At 37.6% G+C, this 12,775-nt stretch overlaps 1 protein-coding gene across 5 annotated transcripts in view; it reads left to right on the top strand.

Annotated features, from left to right (window-relative positions):
- Positions 1 to 12,775, top strand: part of chst15b (carbohydrate (N-acetylgalactosamine 4-sulfate 6-O) sulfotransferase 15b) — a 55,318-nt gene that overhangs the window by 28,143 nt on the left and 14,400 nt on the right. For 4 of the 5 annotated variants that reach the window (XM_088635151.1, XM_088635148.1, XM_088635153.1 and 1 more), the window contains one exon: positions 11,826 to 12,439. In XM_088635151.1, coding sequence (XP_088491277.1) covers positions 12,002 to 12,439 — 438 coding nt within the window. In that variant the 5' untranslated portion in view covers positions 11,826 to 12,001. Of the gene's footprint in view, positions 1 to 10,225; positions 10,382 to 11,825; positions 12,440 to 12,775 lie in introns of those variants that run through there. The other variant, XM_088635149.1, reaches the window with a different exon arrangement.

Below are 12,775 nucleotides of genomic sequence, written 5' to 3' on the forward strand. Positions count from 1 at the left end.
AAAGGAGGCGTTGTGTTACTGCTCAGCAGAAAGTCTTATCTTTTTCGTTCTTGCATTAACACACTTCCTGTCATAAATCTTTGACAGGATGTGGATGTGAAGCACAAATTCATATTTTCAGTGTTACTAACTTTGTTAGATGGATCACAGACTGCGCTTACTCTAGAAACTCAAATGTATGGTGGAAAAATCTTTTAATGTAGTGAAACTAAATAGTTTCAGTACTAACTCCAGCAAAATCATATATTACTACTTTCACTCTCCTTGTCTGAAAACCTTTAAAATTGGTTTTACTCCAAAATGTGTTTTTAAAGCAGACTTTAAACCAAAATGTTTTTAAGGTTGCATATTTGTGCAAAGATCAGCAGCTGACATACTTTTGCAGAAGTACTTCCTGTTTTTCTTCTTTTTTTCTCACAAATGTTTTTCTGGTTCTCATCTTTGAACGTCATTTTATTTGTTTGCTCTGAATTTGCTGTGGCTTCAAAATATGAAGACTGAGCCTTGTGGTTTACAAGGAACCATCCTGGATCTCTACTGAGTTCTTCACCTGTAATTCATTTGATATTCCCTCACCCCTTTCTGAGGATGAACAGCAATACTTGTTATTTTCATTATCCTTGTTTTTTGGTTAAAAAAACATAATTCCACTATTTAACAGTGGTTGCATTCAATGGTTGTTACAACATACTGTACATAGGCAAGGCAAGACAAATTTATTTCTATAGCACATTTCTGTACACACAGGTTATTCAAAGTGCTTTACACAAACAGAAACCATAAAAAACAGAAAATACAATGAATTAAAAGAATATCATAAAATACATAATTAAAAACACAATAAAACTAAGCAAAAGCAAAGGAAAATAAAACATTTTTTAACTTAGATTTAAAAATGGCTAAGGTTGGGGCACATCTAAGATCCTTCAGGAGCTGGTTCCAGCTGACTTGGTTCTTAGTCTTTAGAACCCTAGAGTCAAGGTAAACACTAAGTCTAAGCCTTCCCTCTTTGTTCTCAAAGAGAATTATCTCAGACTTGCATTTGTTCAAATGAAGAAAATTGTGTTGCATTCAGTTATTTATTTTCTCTAGGCATTGACAGAGTAAATCTATAGGACCATAGTCATTAGGTGAAAGAGCTAAATAGATCTGAGTGCCATCTGCATAACTATGATAAGCAACCTTATTGCAAAATTTGACCTAATAGAAGAATGTGAAGATTGAATAAGAGAGGCCCAAGAATTGAACCTTGGGGAACTCTGCATGTCATAGTGGTCTGTACAGATTTATAATTGCCAATAGTGGCATAATAACCCCTACCTTCTAAATTCGTCCTGAACCACCTAAGAACCGCTCCAGATAGTCCAATCCAATTTTCCAGTCTATGCAGAAGTATTTTATGGTCAACAGTATCAAAAGCTGCGCTAAGATCCAGTAATACCAGGACTGATATTTTACCTGAATCAGTATTCAGGCGAATATCATTTAGTACCTTTATAAGAGCAGTCTCAGTGCTGTGATATAGTCGAAAGCCAGATTGAAAGTTATCCTAATAGTCATTCATTTTTAAAAAGTTGGTAAGTTGATTGAAAATAATTTTCTCAATAATCTTGCCTATGAAGGGAAGATTTGAAATGGGTCTATAATTAAGTATAGAATTATTCAGATTTCTCCTTTTCAGGAGGGGCTTAATAACTGCAGTTTTAAATGATGTTGGAAAAATGCCTGATAAAAGTGAGCCATGCACTATTTGTAATAAATCCATTGATAAACAACCAAAAACATTTTTTAAAAAGCTGGTGGGCAGAATATCAATACAATAAGTAGATGGTTTAAGGTGCTGCGCTAATTCCTCAAGGATTTTACAGTCAGTAGCACTAAATTCAGACACGATAACCATAGTTTTTCTATGCGATGATACATCTATCAAATTGTCATTGTTTGACAAGGTGGTACTAAAGACTAATCTGATATTCTCGATTTTATTACAGAGAAAAGATACAAATTCATTACATTTTTTAGCAGATAAAAACTCAGGGGTTAACTGAGTCAGGAAATTAGTTAACTTATCAACAACAGTAAATAAAACACGGGTATTGTTGATATTCCCATTAATAATATTAGAGAAAAAAGATTGTCTAACCTTGCTTAACTCAGAATTGTAAATATGAATCTCTTTATGAATATTATAGTGGATCTGAAGATTTTCTCCACTTACAGTACATTCAGCCTTCCTGCATTCTCGCTTCTGACATAGAGATAAGATAGGCAGATTTAGTGTGTCCTGTTTCTACAAACCACTTTCAGGTTCACCTCAGATAGATTAACTTCCGTTTTTGTCTGAGACATGAAACACATCTCACTGTATAATGTACCTACACAATGATTTTCTGTGGGTCCAGGTGGAACTATCGTCATGTACTGTGAACTGTAAACACAACATTTCTTTGGCTTGGATTGCATTCCTGTTCAGAGATAGATACAAGTGAAAAAGGAAGTAAAATGAAAAATAAAATGTGTCAGGAGAAATTACATTGTAATTAGGAGAATTACATTATGAGAAAATGAAGCTCGATGAATAGGCAGAAAGCAGAATCAATTATTTGGAGCATTTTAATAGGTGGATGTAAAATACTTCCATAGTGAATATTGCTTGCAATAATAATGACAATTGTGTACATGTACATTATACTACAGTATATATATGTCCCTAGTATTTAAATACAATGACTGCTGGACTTCAGCTCCAGGTCACTGAAAGAGCTTTTCTGTATGTAATCCATACAAGATTAGTAAATAATATTCACATGATGAGCCAGCCCTGTTTAAGAAAAACTGTGAAGTCATTAAAATTTGACAGTGCTTCTGACTGCAGTTCTACTTCTAAGAATAGATTTGTCTTGTAAACATTGAATAGTAGCAACAATACCCAGTGACAAACCTAGAGGCAACAAACATCACTATTTGGGGGCCAGACCCATGTTTGCCACGTAGAATTTGGAATTGGGGAGCTGGATTGATTCTTGAACCTGGGCTAATCCACTTGATGCAGAATCTGCCAGGGCTGCTGCTTCTAATCCAGTCATTTAGTACAGATCATCTGAGTCTAGTGGACTTCCATTGGACAGGAGAATTGCCATCGCATTGAGGGCTCAAGGCAGACACACTGCATAAAGGGATATGATGTGAGTTGCACCCACAGAAGTATTTGTGCCACCATAGCGGGTCAGTGAACATGCCACCTTCAGAGGTCCTGAAGTATATGCAAAGGGACCAAAAACACTACTATGAGCTCCACAGCTTTGGTGTGCTTACTGTCAACAGGCTCCTTTAAGGCCATTTACACTTCACCTGTTACATATTGCACCTGAACCCATGCTGGGGGCATCTGCAGTTACTGTATGAATTCCCTGTGGAATATCTGACCCAGGGGAACACCATGATAGAGGCTGATGTTATGCCTTCACCAGTGGATGGCTTCCCAGCAAGCAAGGCTAGAGATTGACTCTCTCTTCTGACAGGATGGTCCTCGTTGTGTGAGATGGTGTGCAGGTACAGGACTGCATGGCTCTTCTCCAGCTTGACTGTGAGACCAATCCAACAGAGGTGGTCTGTACCAAGAGTTGTGAGAGCCATAACAAGGGCTCTCAGCTGTCTGGATGGCGCAAGTATCAACAATTATCCACATAGCTGAAAAGTATAAACGCTCTGAAAGAGAGAATGGAGCAAGACAAGACCAAAGGGGAGAATACAGTTTCAGAGTTTGCTCTGGTCAAAAGACACAGGTCTTCTTAGAGGGCCAGAAGGAAGGAACTGCAGAACAGCCCCCCCCCCCCCCCCCCATCTCACACAATGGAATCACCCTGGCAAAAGGCAGTACCATACAATACTTTTGGTATTTACAAAAGCCAGAAAGAGGAGGTGCAACGTTATTCTTTTGATGGGTCACTATTTTTCAAAATGCAATTAATTATATTAATTATGTCAATGAATAAGACAGTTCTTGAAATGTCATGCTGCTGTTGAAATCCCACTTCATCTCAGACTACACATTATTTGAAAAGTCAGCTGTAACTGACGTAATGCAGTGGAAATTCAGGAGCCCATCTAAAGCTACCCAGTCAGATGGCAGAATGAAACAAGACTTATGACAATTCTAAAATATGTGACAAAGCTTTTCCTGGCATATCATTCTTTTAAAGGCTGGTAAAAATGAGCCAATACTAACTCTAAAAAATAGGTTGTGAGCAGAAGGTTTTCTCTCGCAAGAGGTTTTGTGTACATGTACAGAATACATTAAATTAAAACAATTTGCTTAGGCTTCTCCTGGTTTTTGCAGCATTAAGTGGACTGTGGTAGTGTAAACCCCTTTGTCCATTTCAGGGTTACCTCCAGCAAAGCTGGTAGCTGGTACTCCTATATCCATCTGGAAGGGCTGTAGCTACTGGGGTAAGGGACACAATGGAAGCTAAGTGGAAGCTATGGGAGACTGGACCAAATGAATTCCCTGACTACTTTCAAACGTGTCTAAAAGAGATCTTCGGATCATTCACCTTCGCCCTAGCAACCAAACAAAGTAAATTAGCAAAATAGTTTCCCCTTGTGTCATACGTGCATGGGTATGGTACATCAAGGGACATCATTACTGCTGCACCAAGGACATTGTTTTACATAATTGAAAGAAATTGAGTCAGTTTGATGCACAGAGCTAATTTGCTTATTGTTATTATTGTTGCTATTGCTTATTAATGGCTGTTTTGACAAAGTCCCCTTGTGGAAAGTGGCATCAGAAGGCCTGTGGTCCTGCACACCACCATCTTCATTAGATGTGGGCTCTGTTTTTTTAAATGGATTCACACCTTAGAATGCAATGGCAGAAATATATAATCACAATCAGTTACTCCTCATTTCATTAGGAACACTTAGGAGGCTCTCAGAGAGGAGAGTCCCCAGTCTGCACCTAGACTACAGAGAAGAAGGAAAGAAACCTGATACTTGTTCTCCTAAGTTAGGGGCACCTGGGAATCAGAAACTGTGCAAAAGATGTTGTTTTGTTTTTACAGCTATGAGTCCCTAGCTAATCAGGACCAGCCAAGATAGCATGGGGCTCTGTCAGTTTAGGACATCGCAGTTAGGAGGAAAAGAAAAACAGAAAAACAAACCCTCCAAAAGGTCAGAAAGATCCAAAGTAGTGGAAGAAGGCACCTCATCCCAGTAGGCCAGAGCTCAGGCAGCACCAGTGAGAAGAGTGGAATACTTGAGAAAATCTAGAGAAGGAACTCAAAGAGGAGAGGCAGTGGCTAGGTGCAAAACTGCCGTTTCTAGCACTTCCATATTGGTGATGTCCCAGCAGGCTGAAAAATGTATTAGGAGAGTAGGAGAGCATTGCATTTTCTACCATATAGTGTGCAGCAGCAGAACAACCCTCTAGAGAGAAGGGGGAGCCTAGACAGAGCACCAATCAGGACCGAAACTGGGGAAAGAAATCTATTATAGCCTCCTGGGCAGGATTAAAGCACATGCTCAGAGAAGAGCTAATTTCTTGGAATGAGTGAGGGAGTAGGGAGAGCTATCCCCCAAAGAGGCAGTATAATAAGATGTGCAATCTTATCTCAGAGGTACGGTAGTTAGGATCAAGGTAATATGGGCATCATAAAACAGAGAGAAGGGGTCTGTCATATAAAAAATCTGAAATATGAAACTAGAAGAAGTATTGAGAAGTATTGTTCAAGCAGCCTGTGAAAGCTTGCCACACAAAGACTCCTAGACTGGTAGTGTGCAGTGGAATGTGGCTCAGTCCCAGCTATGTGGTCAGTTCTACTTTAGTAAAACTTCCAGATTATGAAATTATTTCAGAACTACATGGAGCCTGTGTATGGAAGATTTTCATTTCTTTAATCTATATTTATAAAGTTACACCAAGTTCTTCAGATACTGTTGCACCAATTTAATTTAAACACTAACAGTTAATTTAACATTTAACTGTTGCTCATTGATTTTGTTTAGTCTTTTATACTGTATGGCTTATTCAACATCTGGCTCTAAGAAGAGTATTACAAGATGACCAGACAAATAGAAGGAAAGACAGAAATGGAACTTGTTCTTATTGCTAGGTTTGTATGACCACTTTTTCATCTGCCAAGTGGATGACTTCACATTAGTCAGCATAGTGTTTATCAAAAGGAAACGATTGCATTGCAAATAAAATCATAAGTTTCTTTCAGCGATAAACAATAGTTTAAAAGGCTTGCAAAACATAAATTGTCTTTGATACATTGTTTGTAGCAAAAGCCAAAGTTAAAAAATTTCCATGTGAGTCTGCCAGACTGAAGTACAGGATACCAAGTGCTTTTTATGAAGCAGAATTTTCATTTTCAACTGTTGAGTAAGTCATTACTTTCTGTGACAAGGTGGCTGAACTAACCTTTTTGTTAGACTAGACACCAATAGGATCAATATGTTTTGTTGAAAAGAGAAATACTGTAACAAGGAGCAAGCTGTTTGTTTCTCTGATCCAAAATGACTGCACACCAGTACTGAGAAGAGCTGAAAAAACTGAAAAACATTGTATTCAGTCTGTTTCATTTCCAGCAAACTATAGTCATGTTCATCCAAGCATCAATTTTCTAACCATTTCATCCAAATTAGGGCCCCTGGGGAACGGGAGCCTATCTCGGCAAGCAATAGGCACCAGACATAACGCCTTAGATGGGATGCCAGTCCATCACAATGCACACACAGGCCCAGACCCCTACACACACTCACACCAGGGCCAATTTTCCCAGAAGCCAGATAGGCTGCCAGCATGTCTGTGGACTGGAGGAGGAAACTGGAGCCATTTGATGATACCCACATGAACATACAAACTCCACGTAGGACAATAGTAATTGTGATTAATCTTAGATATATTTTTACATCACAAAATTATATTTAAAATTCAGTTTTAATAAGCAGATATGTGTAACGGACACGTGCAGTTTGTTTTGGTTAGGTTGAATTTCTATTAATTGTCTTATTAGGTTCAGTCCCATATGTACTATCCAACCTTATCATGTACAACCATTGCACCTTGTAACAACCTGATATCCTTTTCTGATTTAAATCTGCAGTAGTAATTTGAGCTGTATGTTTTTCAAGCGTGGATTGGTCAGACTGTCTTAAAATATTTTAAGTCAGTGCCAAACGATCTTAAAGATTGATGAAAGGTATTCAATATACAGCAATTCTAAAACTTGAAAGGTAATTTTATATACAAAAATCTCTTTATCCATGCATCCATTAGTGGTCGGTCCATCCTGTTTTTTTCTCTGATAGGATTCAGATGAGTATACAGTACCTAAAAGCCTTGGATTCTGTTTTTCCACAGAAGGGTGAAGAGTGGTCAGAGGTACTTCAATAGGGGATGCAGCTTACTGCCTCTTAGTTTCTGATGAAGGTATAAAACCTCACAATTGCTTACTGCATTGCTAGTACACTTGGAAACATACTGTACGAAGGACGGAGTAGCTGTGTAACAGCCCCAACATGTGTTCTTTGAAATACATACTGTAGTAGCTTTTGTTAAAAAAGATCACCAAAACCACTCTGGTTCTTTGACTGGTAAACTGCAGTGGTTTAAACGGTAATACAACATATACAGGCTTGCTGCAAAACCAAGACTGTGCTTTACAAGTCCACTATGTAGTTTTATGGTAATTAGATAATTTAGCAGAAAATTGCATCATTCAGTAATAATATTTTTCATTGAATGAAATACCCTGTAAATTTATGTGGAAAAGTAGGAATTCTTGGTATTTTAATCTCATAATCTTTTAGAAGCAAAGAAAACGTAATCCAAAAACAAGCTTTTCAAAAAGACCTTATTCCTGTGTCCTGAATTCTTAGTTGTAATGTTCCAGGAATATTGAATTTACCATTTATTCAAGAAGAATGATAGCAGCAAAACATTACTATTTACAATCTAAAACTGCAATTACTTTTCTGTTCTCTAGGTGTTTGACTAGCATTAACATAGAAAAACAATTGTACAGTACCTGATTGTAGTTTAGGTTTTGTGGCCAGAGTGTTCTGTAGTTAAGGTTTTGTGGCCAGAGTGTTCTTGTACATATATTTTTAAAAAAGATCAGTTTTTCAAAGCCTTGAGCATTACTGCTTTGTTGGAGGGGCTATTGCTACTGTTTTATTATATACAGTATAAGGATTTCTGTGTCACGTTCCAGCATTTCAAGACACAGCTGGAGGTAAATACTGTAGCACTACGTGGGCACTTTATGGAAATAGTTCAATCTATTATTCCTCTGTCTGTATAATAAGTTCACTCCATGGGGTAGCATTTGTCAAAATCCAAAAACAATGTGTGTAATTCTGAGCACACTTAAATCAGCTTAAAAAGTATGTGAAGCAAATGCCTGTTGTGCTGAATATAAGAGACAGAAGATTGTAACATTGATGTTTAAGAAGGTATATATTGGAACAGCAAATAAATGTACTGATTTTCTCTTGCATTTCATCACACAGAATTATTAGCCACCTTCTGAAATGTCACATCTTGGGCTACATTTCATAAACAGTTTAATGGGAAAGGTCTGTTTTCAGAACAGTATCAAAGCAGTGGTTTGTTCAGTAAACGTATGTTAGTTTATAGAACTGCTCAATAAATGTGCAGACTTTCCACAGATTTTGTACGTAAGATTTGAATATCAGCAAGGTAGCAAAAGCTATATTTATCTTTCGTTTCAAATTTTGATAAGTCTTTGAAAGATGTTCTTTGAAAAACGCAAGATAAGATCTGGAGCAATGTGATGAAGTAGTATAAAAATGTATGTAGCTATTTTTTGGGGGAGAACTGTCCTATAGCTATTCTCTAGTGTGGATGATAATGGGGAGACAGGTGAGCGCTAGGTACTAAAATATAAGTTTAGTGAAGATAGGAAAACCATTATTCATTCCTCAGAGAGTTGATTCCGTTTTCCATCCTTTTTCAACCCCTGCAAATGGCTTCCCGTTTTTATCAGCACGGCTCAGTAGACGTGAGCACGGGATGAGAGTGGAATGCCCATCTTCTGATAATATAATCCATTTACACCCAGCACATGGCTTTTCTTTGCATGAGGATGAAAGCTCTCTATCTCCCAGGAAGGTGGAAGTAGGAAAAAAGTAGCAAGCAGCTTGGGAGTAGCATTCCTTATCAGGCCTCCCATATTGTGACACTGGTACAGAGTGGTAGGGAAGTGGTGCAGAGCTGTTGGGGATTTAAACTGTAAAGGGCAAAAAAGGAGTCAATGCCACCAAAATTCATTTAACCTGAAATTGCCCACTTTGGTAAAACTTTAGAAGAAAAAAACAAAGGCAAAACATTGCATTCTTTGGAAAATTGCATTTATTCTTAGAAATTTTGGTGACTCTGAGCCCCTGTTCAAAAGGGCATACAGAATGAGAAAGTGAATAAATGTAATGTAAAAAATGTGTTTTATCCATGAAAAATAAAAACAAAACGACCTTTTCTTAGAGCTATGCGTGGGCTGTGTTTGTGTGGTAGTCTTGCTGTGCCTGTGGATAAATAAAGCAAGTAACTAGTTATTCCCTGCACTTAATGATCTTTGGACAGAATGTCTTTAGCATTACAGATGCATACCATATTTAAAACACCAACAAAAATGCAACTGTTTAAAAACATCCAATACTGATGTCAACTCAAGAAGAAAGTTCCAGAGAATTGTTGGCAATGCCAAGCTGACCACTGTCTGACTTCACCCAGGTTTGTCTTCAGTTTTATCCACTGCAAATGCTGAGCACATCCTATTTATGGTGACAATAACTGTGGTGTCATGATAACCCTACTATGGTCCTGGCACCAGGCTGGTGAAATCAGGACTTGTTTTGCTTGTCCATAATAGTACAAGATATTTCTAGTAAGATGTGTGCTCTTCATAGAGTAGCTGAATATGCTTAATTAACATATAAAATGATGCAGCAAAGCAGGAAAGGCCAAGGAATTTGTGTACAGGCGCTTCTGCACTATGGCAGTAAGGTTTCAAAATGAATGATACTTACTGGAATGACTACATTACGTATGTAGTTGACAGTGGCTTTGAGGTTTTGCATGTATCAGCATGATATGGGAAGATGCAATGTAGCAGTTTGAGGAGACGTGACCATAACACACTTCCTCTTGGTTAGTTTCAATGTATGAATCACTGGCAGAATATTTTCTTCAGTTTTAACCTCAGGGCACCATGTTTAAAGGTCTACAGCATGATGCCGTGGGTGGGAAAGAATTGACAAAGAGTATACTTGCCATTCAGCAGTAAAAATAGAAGGCTTCAATTTAGCCACAGATGAGCTGTTGCATGAAACATCCTCCTTATTCTGAAGAGCCAGGGTATGGAATATCTCTTGTTGTTTTTATTCTGCTAAATATTCCACAAAATCACTGTGGTACATGGTAAACCTAAGTAAATTGTAGCAAATAGTGAAATAATTGTAAAAATAAGAAAAGAAAACATGAAAGCGGTGCAAATCATGAGGAATCAAAGAATGTTAAAAGTGTGTTAAAACCACAGGAAAGCAAAAAGTATCATATAGTCATATACTGCGGTGAACACAAGCGGAAATAATTTTTTTTTCTGTAAACATTGTTTCTGTTAAGGCATTTAATCAAATCATAGACTCTGTATATTATTTAAGAATTCTATGTTTCTCATGAAGTCATAAGGTATTTATTGGAAACACATTTTTAAATTCCATTTCCAAAATTTTAACAGCTCTTAAAATGAATTGTTACAACACCGCATCATTTGTGTTACTTGGAAAGCAGAACTTTCTGTGGAAATACAGTAAGCATTGGTTATCAGTTATCGGTTATCGGTCAAAGAACGTAGACAACATTAATGTACAGAATTATTGAAATAGTCTTTCAGTTTATTAACTTTGACTTTGAAACTTTATATTTTACATGCCTCATTGCATTTCATTTTTAAAACAGTAGTCTGTAATAGCCCATATAGTTTTTATCAAACCTTCACACAGTATTTACGGATTACAATTTGGTGTCTTTGATATTCTCACAATAGCAAGTAAAACTGCTGCCAGGAAACACATACTGTAGAGTGTTTATTTTTTTGATAAACTTTTTTTCACTTTTATTTAACTGTTCCTTATATAGTACCAAAACGTTCCCAGTGATGTCTTTGAAAATGCCTAACACTTATTTTATGCAATCTTTCATTCAAATTTGCTGTTTGGATTAGCCAAAAATTCTGTGATTGTGTCATTGTCGTATTTTCAATCATGGATACCAGCTTCCATGAATACAAACTTCCAGGAAGTTTACAAAAACCTTCCTGGTACACATGTTGCAACTAATCCATTTGATTACTAACAGTTGGAGGTGAAATGCCATCAGCCTGGTTTAGTCCACCCATGATTACATGTTCCAGATGCCAACCTGACCTTGCCAGAGCCCAAATGGATCTGTTGCTTTGTAAAATGGCCTCAGATAAACCTCTCGGTGCAATCTGACATGCAGATGAGAACAACATATATGACCTTAATTTCTAAAGCATTTGCAGGGATGTATTGCACAACTCTTCTGATCTCTTGGAAAGTGGTTTCAGAGTCTATATTTAGGGGTATTGTGTTATGTCTACAGTCACCAGGAAAATTGTAACTTGCAACCATAAACCTCATTTTGTGGAAGTCATGCTTGACAAGAACGTCAGTCCCATTCCCAAGTATCTTCTCCTTTTCAGTTGCCCTGCAGCATGACATACATCTCAGACACTTTGCTTGCCTTTGCTAACTCAAATTGTTTTATTTTCCTGTAGCACAAGACATGCACAGAAAAGATGTTCTGATCCTGTGATTTCCAAAAGCATCTTTAAGAAACTCCTGAATGGATGAAACACCTGGCCCTTTCCAGCACAGTCTCCAGCCAGCTGTGGCGTTCAGAGGCCTCAACCGGGATCGAGAGAGTAGCTGTTGACACGATCCTGCCCTGGCAATGACACCGACCGACTACAAGTACATGCTACTCCGCTCCAGCTCAGAGAGTTACAGGAAGCAACCTTTCTTGTTCCAGGTGGACAGCAGCCAGATGAATTTATTTGCCATTTTAGAAGTCAGGAGGGATAACTATAGAAGATGGAGCACATTGGTGTGTTTTAAGAAAGCAAAATTGTACAGCATTTTCTTTGGGCTGACTGTTATGTTTCTTATCATGGCGTCATACATTCTGACTGGAGATAAGAAAGGGCTCTTGCTGACCCCTTCACCGTACCACTTCAGCACCTTGGAAAACCCTGGGTCCCTCCCCCTCAACCTGTCTTCCACGAGGGATTACGTGAACATAAAATTAGTCCTAAAAACGATCAAATCTAATATAGAATTCACCTCCAGGCAGGTGCCGGACTTAAAAGAACTTTTAAGAAATGAACCACATGTGAGTATTAAAATGTGTATATGTTTTCACATGTAAAGCTTAAAGTTGTCTGGTGGGTTTTCATGGAGATGTACTTTCCCCAGAGGATGTTTAAAATTTCTACTGCTGAAACCTACTGTGCTACCATAGGAACCATAGATGTAAATACAGAGTAGATTAATGACTAAATACACATAAATACACAAAGGATCGTTAATCAGTCTCTAACTTAATTTACAAACATATGTACAGTACTACAGATAATACAGTATATGTAAATTTGGGAAAAGGAAACATTTATTACTTTAATGAGCCAAGCCAAAGTTGTTCTTTCTAATGCCATCAACCCTTCCTTAT

Source organism: Lepisosteus platostomus, chromosome 6 (assembly GCF_059453375.1).
Source record: "Lepisosteus platostomus isolate fLepPlt1 chromosome 6, fLepPlt1.hap1, whole genome shotgun sequence".
Classification (NCBI taxonomy): Eukaryota; Metazoa; Chordata; class Actinopteri; order Semionotiformes; family Lepisosteidae; genus Lepisosteus; species Lepisosteus platostomus.